At 35.5% G+C, this 18,404-nt stretch overlaps 1 protein-coding gene and 1 long non-coding RNA gene across 2 annotated transcripts in view; both read left to right on the top strand.

Moving 5' to 3' along the window:
* LOC136847785 (uncharacterized) overlaps window positions 1-7,329 on the top strand; it is a 67,288-nt gene extending 59,959 nt beyond the window's left edge. The window contains exons 2-4 of the mRNA XM_067119698.1: window positions 163-331; window positions 4,393-4,500; window positions 6,791-7,329. Coding sequence (XP_066975799.1) covers window positions 163-331; window positions 4,393-4,500; window positions 6,791-6,805 — 292 coding nt within the window. The 3' untranslated portion in view covers window positions 6,806-7,329. The remainder of the gene's footprint in view (window positions 1-162; window positions 332-4,392; window positions 4,501-6,790) is intronic.
* A 4,534-nt stretch (window positions 7,330-11,863) lies between these two features.
* Window positions 11,864-14,282, top strand: LOC136847787 (uncharacterized). Its single transcript, XR_010855838.1, has 2 exons — window positions 11,864-12,269; window positions 12,306-14,282. It is a non-coding gene; the product is annotated as an uncharacterized lncRNA (long non-coding RNA).
* Window positions 14,283-18,404: the final 4,122 nt, after the last annotated feature.

Here is an 18,404-nt window from a genome sequence, read left to right as displayed (position 1 = left end):
GGGTTAGAAACAGTACATAATTTATTTTGTTTATTTTCAATCAGTTATACCAATATTTACTAGGTCTGAATTGAATAAAACTAGAATTTGTTTTTTAATCTCATATCTCAGGCTGGAATATTTTCTTGTTTTTGGTCCTAACGCCTTCTGTCCCCAACACAGGAGATACCCCCGCGTCGTGTATTCCATGCTTCGACAGAGCGAGGACGAACCAGAAGACGTCCTGGGCGAGATCCTCATCAACATCGGTCTGGCGGACCCGGAGGATGCCCGGCCGCTCACGCCCTCTTCCTCGGAGACCTCCGAGTCCCCCCAGCCGTCCGAACAAGAGGTTCGATATTATCGACTCGGAAAAGGAAGTGGATATCGCACGCTTTCGCTTCCTAATCCATTCGCCGTCACCCCCTCCACTCGCTCCCCATTCGCTGCCCCTCTGTGTGTGCACCCTTCCCTCTTCGCTTTGCTTCGTGTTTGCTATGGTCATGCTCGCTTACGATTAGATACGTCAATAAGCTATCAGAATTTTTTAGCTATCGCTCCCCCATCCCCCCTGCATGCTACCAAGTCCACCCCTACACTGTTCTATTAAACCCGTTTCCCCTCCACCCGCGTACACTTGGCCTTGCTTTGTTCTTATATTATTATAGTTGTTGGGTCTTTGTTAGTTATGTTTCAATTCATGTTTTACGTCTTTTATTGTTGTTGTTCTTTTTTACGTATTATATTCTGATCACAAATGACTGAGTAATTTACCGAGAGAAGAATCTTGGAAAATAACTATACATGGGTAGATTAATTTTTTCTAGTTAGCATAACCTATTTTTCACTTCAGCGTTCATAAGAATTGGAAAACTTATAACACTTACTTATTAATGACTTACTGATGAAGTTGCCCTTTAAAAGAAGCTCAAATTTACGACTCTCCTGTCATCGTTATCGTCAAAGATAAGGAAATTATACACAAAGATAGAAAATCCGACCGCAAGACTGTCGATGTAAGAACGCCTATCGTAATGAAAACAAATCAAGTCCTTTGGTAGAGATGAACTGCACGAATAAAAGAACAGCCTCTTGAATTCTTCGTCCGGAAAGTATCAGAAAGATTTAAACTTGTCGGCGATGTCGGAATACATCCACTTTAAGCTGTAGTGTTGTTTTCGTGTGCGTTTCGATGCTGGTATCTCACTCGCGAGAGTAGTTTGTTTATCTCGCCGCTTTCCACTTATCCTTCCATCGCCTTGATTTGTTTGTAAATCTTTGTTTTGCCTTCCCGGTCATCAGGAAAATTGAATGTGCAGTCACCTAATATTTCTTTATAATATACCTGTGCGTGTGTGTATGTTAGTATTTTTGTATGATACATACGTAAAAACATACTGCTGAGCAGTTCCGCTTCCTGAGTTATTTAGTATTGTTTCATGGGTCTGTTTCATTTGTCGCTTTCACCCCCTTTGTTTTAGAACTGGAGACTTTGACGAAGTGTCATAACCACTGATGTAATAAAACAGTAATTTCGTTCAATAATGCTTTTTCCTCACATTGCGTGGCAGTGAAGGAAAGTATTAAATTCAAAAGTTAATGAAAAGTAGCCCTAGTTGAATTGTACGATTTTTGGCAGCCTTTCGTCGAACATTCAAATTTCAGAATCCAGGATAATTTGATCCCTTCCACTTGAGATTTCAACCATTAATAATTAGGCACATATTAAAGCTGCCAGTATTTCATTTAGCTCACAGATCTGATTACTGCAGATTTATGGAGGAATAGGTCAGTACTATGGACTTTATTGAGTTTTACTGGATTTTAAAAATAAGTCCAGTGGCCAAAGGCATATACCTGAATTCCAAATGCTCTTTCCTGGTTTCATAAGGAACATATGGTAGCCTTCCTAGCCTCCTCTTTGCTTGCTCGTAAATCGCAGTGTCCTTGCTTTTAAATATATAAACATCGTTAACAGTCAGTTTTTAACTTTTGGTGTTTAACTGCCTCTGGTAAAAATCTGTCGCATGTGAATATTTCTGGGTGTCTGCCATTTGTTTCCTGTAGATCTCCCCGACCATCCCCCAGATGCTTGCGTGAATCTCGTAACTGCTTATTTTTTGCCCAGCATAAAAATTTCCTGGTTGTACTACACTACTAGCTTATAAATCTACTTGACTCTCCTCCTATGCTTGCCTTTAAAGTTAAGTATACCTTAGTTTAACCAGACCACTGAGTTGATTAACAGCTTTCCTAGGGCTGGCCCGAAGGATTAGATTTATTTTACGTGGCCAAGAACCAATTGGTTACCTAGCAACGGGACGGACAGCTTATTGGGGAATCCGAACCACATTATAACGAGAAATGAATTTCTACCACCAGAAATAAATTCCTCTAATTCTTCACTGGCCGGTCGGAGAATCGAACGCGGGACCAGCAGAGTGCTAGCTGAAAACGATACCCACCCGTCCAATGAGGAACTATATGCTTGCCTTTAACTCCCCAGACTGTCCACTAATTCCTTACTTGTAAATGATTCAGATCATCGTTGTACTTGTGTGCATCACTGTTAACTGGTCTTTGGTGTCCTTTGGTTTCCTGTGCTTTCGTATGAAAGCTTCTGACCTTCCTCCATTGCATGCAGTTAAATCTTAGGGGCCATCTTCCGTTGTGTGTATTTAATTCCCCTTGACGTATCCAGTTGCGTTTGCTTATAACTTGTGACCATTATTTATTGCTTATATATAATTCATGATTGTTATCCTTCATTAATTCCACTTAATTCCTCCTGAGCATGTTCCAGTGGTTGCTTATAAATTTCTCCTGACAGCCTTACTGTACAGTGTTTGCGTGTAAGTCTTCATGACCTTCGTCCATTGCTTGCAAACTTTTATTATTGTCTCTTATCCCGCCATGTATACAAATCCCCCTGATTGTTCTCCATTGCTTGCATCGGAGTCCTATTGACCATTTGATAATACTTGCTCTGAAAGCCTCAAGGCCATCCTTCTTTGCTTCCTTTCTGACTGTGCTCCAGTGCCTGCATGTATCTTTTAGCCGTCCTTCATTACTTCTATTTAAATTGCCTCCTCTGCTTACATAAAAATCTCCCTGATCAATCCTTATAACTTGTATAGAAAATCCTGCCTATCCCCTTGAATTTACTCCAATTATTTATGTATAAATCTTCCTGACCTAGCTAAAACAACCTGCATGTAAATTTTCTTAACAGTCGTTCACTGTACATTTATCCTTGGGTCAGAAGTCACAGACAGCGCCCCCCTTTTTAATCCTGAATCTTCTTTCTCTCTTCCTTATTACGAGTAGGTCATGAAGATGATGTCACACACATCTAAATTCCCTCGACTATCCTCTGCTAGGAGGGAAATCCTCTCCTTTTACCCATTCTGTGTCAGATCACAGATACCCACTGAAGGCCTGCAGCTTATACCAACGACCTTACCTCTGCCGTCATCTCGTCCCTTTCTGCCAGTCTCAGCATAAAGGCAATTCCTTTCGTCTCTTCCCTTTCCACATCGAGATTCCCCAACACCTTCTCAAGGTTTTATCTCTGTCCTAACTGTGCTCCTCTCTGCTTGTAAATTTCCGCAGTTCTCTTCGGCAAGTATCCGAAACCTTTAGTCCATCCTTCGGCTTTACATTAGTCTCTCTCTCTCTCTCTCTCTCTCTCTCTCTCTCTCTCTCTCTCTCTCTCTCTCTCTCTCGTAAGGGGGTCTATCTCAGACTCACCTTTAACATTTAAAGATTGGCTGAAAAGCTATTGCAGCGTCTGCAGATGTTGCTCCGTTGTGACGCGGCTCTCTCTCTCTCTCTCTCTCTCTCTCTCTCTCTCTCTCTCTCTCTCTCTCTCTGTTCATTTATATGCATTCTGTCTTGCAAATGCATTCTGTAAGACTTGTTTTTGTATTCTATAAGACTTGTTTTTATGTGTAACATATCTTTATATCCTACATAACATTTCCCAATTTGTTCATCTGTTGTTCTCTTTTGTTCCCTATTGATATTGTTAAGCTGTTTCGTAAATGATATGAAAAATAATGCTGAGTCTCGTAGGAATGAGATTTTCCTTTACCTGAAGGTGATGTGTTATCGAAGCAACTTTTTAAAAATGTGGAGTTTCCCCGATTGCACATTGCTTATTAATTTCGTAATAAGAACAAACGTTTGGAAGCTCATGACTTATCCTTTGCCCTCTTAATCACAAGGAGATTGAGCGATTACGCACGTTACATATAAAGAAGAAGCATTACATATCACGTTAGCCACCATGGTTTCTCTCAAGTTCCACATATGGAAAGTTCGAGACTTATTTCAGTTTCCCATATTCCTAAGCTTCATAAAGTACCACCGGAGGCATGCTCAATGCCTAAAGCGAGATTGTCTCTCCGACAGATGAATATCAGTGATTTTGATGGGTCAAAGTTCACGACAATTCCCTTGAGGGCGGACGAGGCAGCCAAGAGACTGATGGCTCCTGCTGAAGCTGAGGAATCAGACGAGGTAAGACGCCGATTATCTTCTCGTATGCCATTTGGTTTCTTTTAGAGATTGTTTCATGTAAAGGATCATAGGTTGTTTAGGTTTTAGGCAAAGCGTAAGAGATTCTGCAGTACGTAAAGGTTTGTCACATATCAGATTACCAGAGGGAATTTAGAGTAAGGTTATGCGAGATGTTAAACGGAAAGTTTGCAAAGGAATGTTATGCTTTTGTTGATTTAAATTGAAGTTTACTGATGTGAAAGCCTTCCGCTTTCATGTCAGTACTTAATACAAATGAGAAAAAGCCTAAACTAATTATTTGAAAGCATTCTAAATATGCGAACTTTTTTTGTATTAAATTTGGAAAATAATTAATTGGTCCTAAGCAGGTTCCTCATAAATACAGAATTAAAATATTCCAAGATTATTTCGTATGCGACAGTTATTATTTTTTTTTGCAGGTTGCCTTGAAAATATAATGATTAGTTCAGTTCTATCACCAAACTCGAAAGTTCACCTGTTAATTACATTTCCAATGTGGTTTGATGCGTAATTGCTGAGAAACTTAAAAGCATATTTAATTTTCATAAGAACAGTTTGAATTTTATTTCCATCATAACTGAAATGATTTAATTTGGACGCCATCTCTCTTTTTCAATAACGTCGGCTGTCCTTTCCTCGAGACTCAAAAGGATACTTTGGAAAACTACTCATGTTAATTGCTCTCTGTTCGTAATCCGCAATATTGGTTGAATTATGAAACTGCAGTCATTGATGTTATTGCGAAAAGCGGCGTGTATTGTCAGCTAATTTTATCATTGGAGCTGCATCGCTCTGAAAGGCCTCCATTGTCATTTTCATAAACTGTTCCTATCGGATTAATCATTGGAATGTAATTATAGATCACCTACGCTAATGAGTTTGTATTTTGCAGTGCGCCCTTGCCTACATCGCATGTAGATGAGGGATGGCTCTATGGGGAAACTAAGAGATAAAGGTAGATATAGAAAGCGGCTGATTAAAATTTAGTGAGGACATGACCTTAAAGTCCGGTATTAAATAACCAGTGGATGTGTATTGTTGGATATCTGTTTAATAGTTGATAGCCAGTAGGTTTTTATTGGTATGCAGACCATACCTATAGTAAAACGATTGGATCCAGTGGGTGTTCATAACTTTATGATCACTTCATTTTAGAATTGTATGTTGGCAACCATTGAATTTTTTCCCATACGAACTGCAAATTATAATGAAATTACGATATGAAAATGCTTGCTTATTGGTTACCCATTGAAGTTTTTGAAAATTGAAAGATAAAAGGAATATGTTGCGTATAGAGTAGACTGCGAGTAGATTAGTTTTTTTTTTTTTTTTTTGGTCCAACAAGCTACTGTATCCCACTCATAGCTTGTTGTTTAATGAAAGAATTTCAAGATATTTTCTCATAAAAAATATGTAAGAAACATTGATGCCACAAGCATTAGTTAAGAGTTCAAATGATTTCATGACTATTTCGTTCCCATTGTGAATTTACATTTGATAGCTAAAACTTTCTTGGACTTAAGTTACAGAAATGGGGCCGAACTCTTAATTTGGTTTTTAAACGGTAGAACTGCATACGATTATTTGGGCAGAACTGGAGGATTGCAAAGGTTTGGCGTTACCCGTTATGACTAACACAAGTGTCTTTAGAACGAGGAACTTATTTGCTTTCGTCAATTTTTCGCTGATTTAGTTTGTTTTCGTATAAATATATAATCAAACGCCTGATCCAACATATTTTACTATACCCTTGGTCTTTCTACGATTATATTTCACCACACGTCAGTTCTAATTTTATTATTGTTTGTAAGTAAAATAGCATAAGAATATTAGTTTTTCTACACAGAATACTGATTATTGAATATTCATTGTTTATCTCTGATCCTTGCAATTAAAACATTTTAGAATTATTTTTTGCTTTCCGTATGCACTCTATTTTATCAAGATACCGTAAAAACTGAAAATTTAGTTACATTTTTAATTTCGTGTATTAATGTAAGTTTTTGTAATCATGGTTAACCTGGCATATAAATAGGAAGCTGTTAAGTAATGCTATTTGAAGAATCATAATCAAGTTTTGTATATATTTATTTTAGAATAAATTTTCAGACTTCCTGTAAAGTAAACGATTTTCATGTGGTTAAGTAGTGTACTTAATCAAATTATTTATAGTAATAGAGTGCTGCTATAATGTTTGGCATTAAATCTTGTAATGATTTTCGTGAAAAATTATGAATAAATCATTTATACCGTGTGTTTTTATCCTCAGGAGCTGCTACAGTAGCTGTCTCTCCCAGAAGTCGTGTCAACATATCTCTTTAGGCAGATTGTACTCGTATCTTCAGTGCCACTGAAACAAACCATTCATACAAGAGAGAGAGAGAGAGAGAGAGAGAGAGAGAGAGAGAGAGAGAGAGAGAGAGAGTAGGCAGTGTGGTTGCGTGAGTGTATGTATGAAATTAATGTTCTTGCGTGCTTGCGCGTGTAGAATGGCAAGCCTCCGCTAAAGGTGCTGTTATTACTTGAGTATTGCAAGGTACACCATCGTGATGGAATTTATCCTCCGCTCTATTTGCCAGACAGTCCTGGATAACCGCCTCTATATCGTGATGCTGTTATTCCCCCCTACAAATTCGATTGCCGATGAATGTTCTGTCGTTTATATCGATAGATTTTATGCCATTTCTTTTGTTGTGTGAATAAGTGATCACTTGTAGAAGGAAAAATAATTTTGTTTAAAAATGCAGACAAGTTTATATATATGTGTGTGTGTGTACATATATATGTATGTATATATGTATAGATGTGTATATATATATATATATATATATATATATATATATATATATATATATATATATATATATATATATATATATATATATGTACATGCACACATATGGACTTTCAGTCACGTAACATGTTATGGTTACATGCAAAATGCACCGTAGGCAAAATGCAAAACCGGGTATTAATCTTGACAGGTTTTGTCTTTATTATCTCTTAGTGGTAGAAATCTGCATTATATATGGTAGAGAGACAGAGCAAACGAACATACAGTTGGCTGGAAAACAAATAGTCACACACGATGAGTAGAAAAAAAAAGAAAAAAAAAAGAAAGAGGCAGAAGCAGTAAACTCAGTGTCTGAGGTCAGCACCTTATATACAGGCTCACACCTTTGCTCTTGTCCCGTGAGGACTACATCCCTTAAAACTGGTGCATTTTACATGTTAGTTTTTTGTAAATAAATGGATCGAGTTCTTACATTCCTTGGTTATATTGATTTTTTTACTGAAGCTTTCTTTTATAAAAGTGGACTTGCTATTTTGCTGTTGTTTCCTTGCAATGTATTGAGATAAACTTTCTTTTTTTTTTCTCCTGTCCAGTTGTCTGACTAATTGTTTTCACTAAAATAAACGGAATTTGCACTGTTTACCTGTGCAAATCTTGAACGTTTTTTATGCTGGGACAACTTTTACGTCAAACAGCGAAATCCCTGAAAAAAAGAATAGAAGGGCATAAAAAAAATACAAACATACACAGGTAAACGATATAGTTCTCGTTAATGTTAGTGAAAGCAGTGTTTCAGTCAGTTGGTCAGGGCCAGATAATATAATTTATTCCAATAGTTTACTGGAAAGAAACCTTTATCTAGTCCAGTTTTACAAAAAGCGTTTTGTAACAATATCAGCCAGGGAATGTAAAAGCTGGATCCATTTACTTCTAAAGGAATATTTAGATGTACAGAATTTAAGGAAGGTAGTTGACATGATCGTTTGTTGTGGTATTCTAGCATATGTAATGTAAATTTCTACCCACATACACCTGTCCTCTTGAAGATGTCGTAGGAATACTCTAGACGAAATTGGTCAGGATTTATACCCAGTGTTTCATTTTTCCGTGTGGTACATCGAGACACACTCACCTGTATGTATAATGCATATATATGAATTTCGTATTTATTCAATGTATATTTATTCCACATTTGGTCTTGCAACATTTTTGTATGTACTGAGATGTTTATATACCCCAATCCAGCCTTCTTTGTCGTTGAGAGATCATTCTGAAGAATATCACTAGAAATTTATATATATATATATATATATATATATATATATATATATATATATATATATATATATGTATATATATATATATATATATATATATATATATACATATATATATATGTATATATACATACATACATACATACATATATGTATATTTATATATATATATATATATATATATATATATATATATATATATATATAGTTTCAATGATTAGTTTAATTTTGGCGAAACGAAATTTTCTAAGATTGCTATACACTATTACCTTCATTTTTTATGGATGTCATATTTTCAAAGTTAAAAGCCATGGAATTAAGTTTAATAATTAGAATTCAAAAACATTCACATAGGTGACAGAACGGACATTTGTTTAATGTTATAAGGTACTTGAGCTTACAAAACTGAAAGCTATATTATTTTGGGGTATTTATTTCTTTTTTAGAGAAGCTTAGTTTGTTAAGGTTCATAATCCTCATAAAAAGTACAAATTTATTTTTCCCCGTATATATTTTGTCATACAAATTAATTTTAAAGTTGCTATTTATTACGACATACAAAATATTTTAAGTAATAAAAGTTCGACCATCAAGAAGTAAAGCTTGTCAGGTAAATGGTCTTTGAAAGGACACACGGGAAAACGTTAAAATAACTATAAATTGATACTGTAAAAAACCCTTAAAAGTCTCCAATCTGTATCGACTCACAGACATGTAATTGTGCTCGGTTGAGGTACAGTTGTGTCTCAATCTTAAAGGGGAGGAGTGCTTGCTTTGTTAGTTTTGTTTGCTGTGATACATGACAGTCGGATAGGTGGTTTGTATATATTTCAGCCCCTTTTTATTTCTTTTAGTCCAACTTATCGTATAGAGATTTTTGGTCATATTTTAAGACCATACTCCTTTCATAAATCAGACGAAAAATTTTATATTTTAAAGTTGATCGGTCCATTTTATTTATTGGTGGTTTTAAAAATTTCGGCCAGTTCATCTTGAATAATTTTCGGATTATGATGTACGGAGAAGTTCATGCTCACGTGGTCTTCAAACTTAATTTTTTGACTAAGCCGGGCGTATCCTTTTATCATTATCAGGCATACATATGTTAAATTTAAAATCTTGAAGTCCCTTTAACATTCAGGTGAATAAGAAAGAAACCTCACAGTTCATTCGCTGAGGCATATTGGCGTCTTGAGATTGATACAAAACACAGCTTGTTGGCCAGATCCTCTAAATGTGGCTTTGTTTTATTTTTCTGATGTTTTTTGGCTTCCTGTTTATTTGAGTATGCAGCAGTGGATTTCAAAGTATGCCAGTTTTGGTCATCTGTACACAAACGAATTTTTCAGTTTTCATCGTTTAAATATTTTTCGATGAAGTTGTTCCATAATTCACGTGATTACCTTCGCCAGAATATGTTTCGAGAAGGAAAGTGTTTATAAATGTTTGGTGCGATATTGCCGACAAAGAAATTCTTTTTCAAATTCCGTATACCTGTATTGCTTGCCATTTTTTATTCCACGACTTCGTTGAATTGTTTTTATTAAAATGCTTAATTTTTTTCTTATCATATCACTGACTTTGATGGCATGTAAATCAGATTGAGACAAACGAACTCATACAAAAGAATCCCCTCCACCCAGAATATTTCCTAAAGTATGTTTGACCTTTGAGTACCTGGGTTATCCTTGCACCTCCCTATTTAGCCATTTCCTAATTATTCCTCTTTCCTTTTGCAATATAGTACATTGATAAGCACTGTTATCGGCGATATTCAGGTCTATACATCTTCTGATCACAGTGCTTGGACTAATGTTATGTTTGATATGAAACTTGACAGCAATAATGTTTCAGTATTCTTAGAAGAGACGAAGAGTGAGGTCTTTTGCCTTTGCATTTCGTTGTTTTTGAAGTTTTGCGTTAGTTTTCTTTGAATGAAATGTGGGTTTTATGCCACTGAAAAGATTGCGGTTGTTGAATCTTACTGTAAATTATTATTATTATTATTATTATTATTATTATTATTATTATTATTATTATTATTATTATTATTATTATTATTATTGAACGTTTTGCGTCTCCGTCCAATTATCAGGTCACACCATTCAGATTTCAAGACATGAGCAACTTTGTTCGGCGTTTCAGTCGGCTCATTTCAAGTGTAGGTCCCCTGAACAAGCCCAACGGAAGCTATTATGTAGTGCTGAGTGCTTTTAAATGCTCCACCTTTCAGCCTTCTTAAAAGGACGAAAAAAACATTACCTATAAAATGCAGTATGGTTCATACCTCCGTTGTGTAAAATTCCCGATAATACTGTTGTGGCATATACACTCATTTAGTATTTTGGTTTTCTGCTTATTGCTGTGTTTGAAGCAATTGCTCATGTCTTAAAATCATCATTGTTTGCTACAACCCTTCGAGCTTGCATTTTAGATGTAGGCTAGACACGCTCTAGAATTGGATTTGGGTATGAAGTGCATTCGTTTGTGCCGTTGCAAGTAAAGGTTTTCCGTATCGTCATGGAACGCAACTTTTACCGGGTAGTGAGGGGGATATAGTTTGTGCTCCTTTAGTTTCCTTTAGTCGGGTACTCACACTTGACTGTTTTATTTTATTCTTGAACTTCCCGTCATCTTTAATTTCCACATATTTTCCAAAGTTGGTATTCTTTGAAATGTATCTTGGTCATTATTTTCCGATGTTTCCTATGCTTAGTAGCCCAGGTTTTTCTTGAATAGTATTGTTTTCAGTACGATTCGATGTTACAACATGAACTAAATTGTAAAATATTGAAAGGATATAGGAACATTATGGTTTCCGTTTTATTGCATCAGACGGTAAAATAATAATTTTAACATTTTGAAATCTTGAAGTGTGTATCGGTTATTCAGATTCCTGGATTAAAGTTTACTCATTTTTATAAAGAAATGTGCATAGAATTATCTTGAAGGTATTTGCTATGGGAAGTCCTTGGAATTACGTGGATATTTAAAGTTTTGTAGTGTTACTGTTTACTGGAAGCCACCAACATTTTAAGTTATTCGAGGGTAAAGGTGAGAGTTAATATTCCACTTAGGGTATTTTGAATTTCCATTAGAAGTGAGGTGGAAGTTCAGTACACCGAGTGAACAGTTACTGAATTCTCAAAAGTTAAAGTTGAAGGATTAATTGCAATCAATCAATCAATATATATATATATATATATATATATATATATATATATATATATATATATATATATATAATACTATACTATATGTATATATATATATATATATATATACAGTATATATATATGTATGTAAGTATGTATGTATGTAAGTTTTCGATTGGAAGTCTAGCTCGGCCTCATGAGGAATAAAAGATGGAAGCGTTACTTCCTTTTAAGAAAGTTCACTGTTCACAAGAATGATAGATACTGAGGGCAAGATTTCCCTCTCTAATGTTAATCTTCCAAAGGAAATTTGGTGTTTTTTTAATTTTGTAGTTTGATCATTTTCCTTACTAAGTGACCTACGTGAAAGTGTCAAGTCGAGATTTAATTTTACCCGACGGTTTATCCTTTTATCCTGATTATAAATAACGCCTGTCAAATATCTATTGATATTTTGATAAGTCTGACAGAATGAGGTACTAAGTATATGACAGTAACTTAAAATTAGTAATTTCTTATTAGGTCACGAGTAACTTAAAATTAGTAATTTCTTATTAGGTCACGGGAAATTTGGTAGACATTAATATGACTGTTTAACAAGACTTTGTTAATTCGTGAAAGCCAAGTTCACAAGAATGCAAGGGCACACATGGCCATGAAGAGGGGAAACTAAGCAAAACATTACCGTGGTCTTGAGTCTACGGTAGCCAAAGAAGTATTACAAATCTGTGAAATTTTCGCACAAATAAATATTCGCACAAAACAGTCGTAGATTAAAAGTTTTGACAAGAAAACGATCGCCTTGTCTTAATTGATCTGTGTATGTTCCCATGTGTTTAGTAGAATATTTTATGCTTTCATGTTCATTCATTTTTAAACCACAAGTTTTTGATGGATAATTTTAACAACTTTCCCGTTTGATATCATCATGATTTATTTCTCCTGGACAGGTAGGTTTTATCGTCTTTACAGTCAGTAAAATTTCATTCCTATCTCAATTGAAGAATCTCCTGTTCTAGAAATTTTTATCGTTCACTGTTAATTATTCAATTTTATTGTTTGTGAAATAAAATAACAGTATGGTTGTTGATTCTTGTTCGTATGATTTCCATTTAGACTTCGAGGTAAGCGAGAATATGTCCAAATTAACTTGGTTTATGAACTGCAATGTTAGGTTTCCTTTGAAATGTTTATATTCCAGACGATTTAAGTGACATTTGATTACTAAATGAATCGTCTTTTTTGTTGAACCTAGGTTGGTTGGCACCCGCTGTTTGACGAAACATTTTACGCCGGAGACTGACTAGCCTTTAGGTCCATGCAGACAGTATGAAATAGGGAGCATATACGCGTAACTCAGTACCAGTAGACCTCCAAATAGCTTCAAGGCCGACGATTGTTATTTGCTTTTAGGCTTCAGCCCTCATACAAGGGTCTGCTCAAATCCCACGAGAGAAATTATTCCGTTTAAAGTTGAACCCTCCGAGCCCTTCCCTCAACCCTTAAGAGCTTCCCTCCCTGTCCATCATGGTGGTGCACCAGGCCTAGACAGTCAACATTAGGCCTTAGGCCTAATGAGAAAACCTTTAGGCTTGATATCGTTGGTGATTTTGATTAAACTGGATGTCCGTTCAGACGAATTACCCTAAAATTCTTGGGAAGGTATTTCGTCCTTTTCATCTCATTATTCTTTTGTCTTAATGGTGAAAACATCAGACCAGACTCAAGCCTGAACGTTATTTACTTAGGCCACAAGTCCATACATCATAGAAAATAATCAACTGGAGTGCATGATGGTGCGTGAGTTATTCAAGGGAGTTTCCTTTTTATTGTCCTACCAGAATCAGGTCTTGATTTTAGGATCCTAAGAAGATATCAGCTTCAGCTCTTTGGATCCTTAGAAGCTACCAGGTCGTGGTTTCAGGATCCCTGAAAGACGCCAGGTGATGATTTTAGGATCCAGGACATGTGCCAGGTCTTGATTTATATGATTCTTGGAAAACGCCAGGACTTGGTTTAAAGATTTTGGTAAGACGGCAGACCTTTGGTTTAGGGTCCTTGAAAGGCTTGTATTAAAATTACGTATGCTACAACTGCAAACGCTGTTATGTGATGTCTTATCCTGATGTCAATTAACTTGTGGCACAGTCAGTTGTGAATATCTTAAATCTTTTGTAATAAAAGTTTAAATAGAGAATGTTGCTGGAATAGTGTGTGATCTCGAGTTAATACTTGCTTAATGTATTCCTATGATGATTTATGGATGTAATACATCCAGTCTGTCCATAACCAATGTATGTTACACGATACTGTATTCTTCATAAAAGATTTTACTGCATTTGTGACTTTGGCTGTTACTCTTACTCTTAAAACCTTTTGTTACAATTACTTCCTGGAGTCAAGCTCATCATGAGTTATAAATCATAAAAAAAAACAGGCAGCTCTTCTCCTCATAATGCTTTAATGTCGAATTGTGACTTGTATACATTATCTGTAAAAATATGTTTGCTGTAAATAAAAGTTAAATTCTTTGTAGTTATTTGTTTTTCTAATAGTTTCGAAGCAAGGGGAAAGCTGAATGGTGTATTTTCCTTATTACAAGCTCACCATGGAGCATACAGGTAAGACTTGAACAGTAATTACTGATTCTGGTTTACTGACCTCACTCAAACGTGTCAGTATAGGTCATTATAGATGAAGTTAATATAGATATTATAGGTGAAGTTACCAAATCATGATTTCTTTCTTCCATCCTGATACAGAATCCCTAAGGGAACCTGCGTTAAATTTTGAGTGATTTAATGATTCTGTTGACCGTCTTTACGATCCTTCTTCATGATTAAATGGTTAACGTTAACCACACACTGACATGTGGTGGTGCGGGTTCGAATCCTACCACGGGCGTCGAAATTTTTTCACCTGTTTCTTGACTTGGATCTTAGGCTTTGTAGTGACAGACATATACTAAAAGTGTGACGAAATCGAAAAGTCAAGAAGTCAGTTGTGGCTGTTTAATATACATACATACATACATATATATATATATATAATATAATATATATATATATATATATATATATATATATATATATATATATATATATATATATATATATATATATATATATATATATATATATATATATATATATATATATATATATATGTGTGTGTGTGTGTGTGTGTGTGTGTGTGTGTGTGTGTGTGTGTGTGTGTGCTTTGGACTTTCGAGCTAGCAAAAGATATTTCAGTAATCTCCGTTGGCAGACAAAATTAGCCCATGCTTCCCAGTTACATGGGCGTCCGAGAGGTTCTTGTTCAAGTATGAAAGACATCGATTAACGTACCATTGGAATCCAATGGAGTGTGACTAATACGTGAGATAGTATGTCTTAATGCATGTGGCTGTTGGTGTGTGATGTTAGCAGTTTCATTTTTTTTTTTTCAAGCGATGGGAATACTGTCCACATTATCAGATGTCCAACCTTCAGGTATGTAGATATAGAGAGTTATTAATGAGTTTGAACAGCATCCTTGCATCCATTTTCCTCTTACTTTCAGTCAAGTCTCTTTAAGTGAAAAAAGCACGTAAGTTTGATGTTTATCGTTAGGCAGCTGACTTACGTTTTAATTGTATGAATTACTTTCAGTATTAATATTAGTTTTCACTTATTTTTACTTCATAAAACCTGAGAATGTTACACACAAGCACCAAAGAGAGATTTTTTTTCAAAGGGATATTGAAAAGACAGTTCTATTCTTATGAGCTGGCAGTATTGCAAGCATAGGGGATACGGCATCTTCAGTGGCATCGCAGGAACTAAAGATCACGTTGAAAGAAGAAAGGTTAGCATTCATTTTTGTACGGCAAAGTATTTAGTAAAGTATTATACTTAAAGTATAAAGATTGTAGAACGGATTTGGCGTCTGAATACTTGCACATGAGTGAAACAGTTGATATGCGTAATTTCATCCTCAAATGTAGATTTTATTAATTCTTAGAAATCTTTGCCTCTGTCATTGACGTTAGGTGTAACTCAGGAATGGAAATATGGTAGAGTAATAAATTATCGAAGTTTTCCATGTGCATTCTTCAAGGCGAGGACTTAGGTGGTGTCTGTCATTTAGTCGCAATAACAACAGTTAAGTGTGTTTTTTCTAAATGGTTTTGATAGAGAGAGAGAGAGAGAGAGAGAGAGAGAGAGAGAGAGAGAGAGAGAGAGAGAGAGAGAGAGAGAGAGAGAGAGAGAGAGAGAGCTTTCTCCTGAAATTAGGAATATTCACATTAGTTGTCTCAGAAGAATGTTTCTTTCAACATTTTACTCAGTAGAGAAGTTATTCAGAGACACATTCGTCATAGATCCTTAAGAACAGACCTGAAAAATCATTTGCTACAATGCTACTTTCAACGTTAAGTGTGAAAATATAAAAAGGATTAACAGGCAATGAAACCTTCTTTCTCGTGACTTTATTCCCAAGAAAAACCGTTAAACCATAGTACATGAAGTCCAAGGAGGATATTACTTCATGATATAAACCAAGATTATAAAATGCCACCGCAACGTGGTTAGGACACGAATAAGTTAAATGACACACCAACCCTGAGTGGTTCCTTACTGGTAATATTAGTTTATTTTGTCTTAGCAAATCAGTCTATAACCTTACCTCGTTTAAAGAGTTGCAAAGGAAAATTGGGATGACTTAGACCTTGGCGGTCTCTTATTATTTTACGAGAATTGAAAATAAGGATGACCAATGGCTACTATATTATTAGAGACAAGCGTGTAGGCAACAACTCATTGCCAAGGAGAACCAGTAGGTTTTTTTTGTTTTTTTTATTTTCAGTGCAAACAAAAACAGATGTTTCCCGGAGTTAGTACTGCTGGTGTAGCAGCCGCTGCACCTGCTCAAATGAATTTGATGATGGTATATTATGCATACTGCATTCACAAAGCTTTCAAGTATAATTGTAATTACAAAATAAAGATATGCCACCAGTGAAACAGATTGCATTGTTCACTATCCACCAGATTGATTACATAATGTCTATTTGCAGTCTCACAAAAAAAGAGCCATTACAATACAATACAGTCCTTCATGATACTGCGTAACAAAGAGCATTATTATGTTTAAAACAAATGAACACAATAATCTAATAGAATAACGTTGAAATACATCGGTTCTTAGTACTGAAAAAACTAAGCATAAACTAGCACCAAAGACCACTTTCATAATCATTCCAGAACAAGACATTTTTGTAGTGCTTCATTACATTTACTGGAAAGACATGTTGAAGGTTTCATTCTTGTTAGAAAGGTATCTTTTTAACTCTCATTTTATCACTTGATATACCGTAGTTGTAGAAAACAGCACAGAATATACCTTCCCGGTGATGCAGCCCGCAAAGTATTAGGGTGTCATTGCAGTGCTAATAAGCTAAGGTTTGTGGGGTATCTGTTTGTTCCCAGACGTGAAAAGGAGTCTAGAGACGGTAAAACTCGCTCAGAAATAGGTTGTTCTTATTATTGTAATGGTAAGCATAGTTCGGGCTTCTTATTTGGATCTACAGTGGCCTTTTGTGTGTCGATATTTTTGGTCTTTTGGGATCATAGTTCTGGCAACAATATGTGTCTAGTATTGCCACTTTTTATACTCCTGAAATCGATTGCCCCAGCCCTAAGGAATGGCACATTTCCACGAAATTGCTTGGTATTATTGAGACTCAGTTTTATTGCGTATAAATGAAAGCATGCAGATCCTTATGTACTGACGGTACTGAAGGAATTACTTTCTGAATCGGTTGACCTCCACCCTAAGGGGTGGCAGCAAATCTGCCTAATTGAAAATTTCTTTTATGATTGTTTCTAAAGGAATTGCTCAGGAGTGACAGCATACATATAAGCCAGAAATCTGTTTGGTTTAAGTTTGGACAAGACTTGCGTCCGGCATTGAAGGTATTTGTTGTGTTATTTTTGTAAGTTACCATATTGATATATTTTCCTGATATATTGACATAACGGTGGTAAATTGTATGTCAAAAGTTCATTGATTCCTGGCATTAGAAATTTTTTCCTAACAAAAGTATCAAGCTCAAGGACATTTCATTTAGGTTATCTACGGAAAAGGTTTCATCAGGTTCTGTGATGTTGGTAGTAGTGGTTAATAAGGGCTTCGAAGTGATTTTGGTAGTAGTGGTTATTGAGAACAAGTGCACATTTTGTGTGGGGGATTTTTTAGAATAGTTATTAAGTCCTATTGTTTTAAACGAGTGTGGTACTGGAGTCCAAATTTAAATACTGGGAAATGTTTAGTTTTTTGCGTAAATTTTACGAACATTATTTTCACCTGCGATATCTTTTTTCCCAGGATTACGCGAAAGGTTGTTTGGAGTTTTACGAAAACTACCAGTGGGGCCTTGTGGCTTTAGGGAGAATGGACGTTTTGTGGTTGGACTGTGGTTTAGGTTTTCGAGTGCTAGTTCAGTAATCATAAGATCTGTGGGGTCCTTTTTTCGTAAAAAGTAGAGGAATGATACCCTGGAAAATTACATCTTCCAGTACTATAGTCTAGTTTTTCGGTTCTGATCTTCGATACACGCTGCATATTATTTCTTCTGGCATTTTTTCTCATTGCCCGTTATTATGGATTATTGCATCA

This window comes from Macrobrachium rosenbergii, chromosome 17 (assembly GCF_040412425.1).
Source record: "Macrobrachium rosenbergii isolate ZJJX-2024 chromosome 17, ASM4041242v1, whole genome shotgun sequence".
In the NCBI taxonomy this organism is placed as follows: Eukaryota; Metazoa; Arthropoda; class Malacostraca; order Decapoda; family Palaemonidae; genus Macrobrachium; species Macrobrachium rosenbergii.
The sequence above is the reverse complement of the archived record's forward strand: the minus strand, read 5'-3'. Positions and strand labels throughout refer to the sequence as shown.